General features: G+C 37.1%; 1 protein-coding gene across 1 annotated transcript in view; it reads right to left on the bottom strand.

The window, feature by feature from the left end:
- Nucleotides 1-1,246, bottom strand: part of slc26a3 (solute carrier family 26 (anion exchanger), member 3) — a 36,905-nt gene that overhangs the window by 12,508 nt on the left and 23,151 nt on the right. Inside the window, exons 14-15 of the mRNA XM_015400136.1 lie at nucleotides 594-686; nucleotides 421-516 (exon numbers count right to left, since the gene is read on the bottom strand). Coding sequence (XP_015255622.1) covers nucleotides 421-516; nucleotides 594-686 — 189 coding nt within the window. The remainder of the gene's footprint in view (nucleotides 1-420; nucleotides 517-593; nucleotides 687-1,246) is intronic.

The following is a 1,246-nucleotide window of genomic DNA, read 5'->3' as shown; positions in this document are numbered from 1 at the left end:
GTTTAACAGATGTTGTTCGATATCAATACCAAAGTTAGTATTGATAAGATCCTAGGATCAATCCGCCCGCCTCTACACCAGAGGGTTTCGGAAATGAGTTTGCACAAACAACAGCTTTATTATCTCTAATGAGGCTTTTATTATCTAACACTTCCCTTCTGATAACGGAATTAATGCTCTGTGTATAACAGGTCCAATAAAGCAGCTAAAACACGGATGTGACCAAACTCAGTCTGTGGATTGAACCGGGAACGGCTATCCAAAAATATAAATGTTAAATAAAGTAACATTTTCAGAAAAAAAAAAATTCTTTATCTGTATGATGAGTCTGTTTTATGTAATATCTTCTCATTTCAAAGGGCCCCCTGCCTGTTTTGGGCCCCAAATTTCCTAAATCCGCCCCTGACTAATAGTACTCACTGCTGTCCACTGCAGGTCACCCTTCTTCAGCAGTTTTTTGATCCTATTCAGGGCTTTGTTCCTCTTTTTCAGCACTCTCAGAGGATTGAAGCCAAGCTGCAAAAACAAAGATCTTGTTTACAAGATAAAAGCAAAAGAAGCCTTTAAAAAATAAAAATAAAAAAAGGACTTACAGCTTCCACTAGTTTGTTCCTGAAGAAGTCCATGTTGGCGAAAAAGATGGGGGATGGCATTCTAAAGATCTTCACGCCTTCTGGTTCATAAATCTGCAGAAAGTCCGGATTGTGTTACTATAAAAGGTCTAAAGAATAAATGCAAAACCTAAAGAGGTACAGAGTTGTATAAAGTTTTTATTCTTAAGAGCATTTAGTCACTTTAAAAACCACAAAGCAATCAAGTTTATTTCTGTTTTATATGAGAAGCATAAAGTACAGTAGCAGCCATTAAAAATGACCCTTTCCAGTAAAAAGCCAGCAGAATAGCAGCCAACCTCCAGCCCCTGCAGTGACCCCCCCCTTCTCTTGGGCGTGCATATTTATTTACTCTGACTCCAGCCTTTCACTGAATTACAGGGTCTGACCAGGAGAGGATGCTTCTCTTTAGATCTTAATCAGGGTTTATACAGGAATGAATAAATCTAATTTAATTTATTTCTTATTCTCTTAGAAATAATTTTAATGCCATCAACAAATACCCACGAATCTCAAACACGCCTCAAGTTTCTTTTCCCAACATACAGCTTTACGATCAACCGGAAGCAGTTCCGCGCTAATATATTGCCAAATTATATTCCTGAAGAAATTGTTTTTATAATAGTTTTTTTTTT

The sequence above is a fragment of the Cyprinodon variegatus genome, unplaced genomic scaffold (genome assembly GCF_000732505.1).
Source record: "Cyprinodon variegatus isolate N-32 unplaced genomic scaffold, C_variegatus-1.0 Scaffold1076, whole genome shotgun sequence".
Lineage (NCBI taxonomy): Eukaryota > Metazoa > Chordata > Actinopteri > Cyprinodontiformes > Cyprinodontidae > Cyprinodon > Cyprinodon variegatus.
The sequence above is the reverse complement of the archived record's forward strand: the minus strand, read 5'-3'. Positions and strand labels throughout refer to the sequence as shown.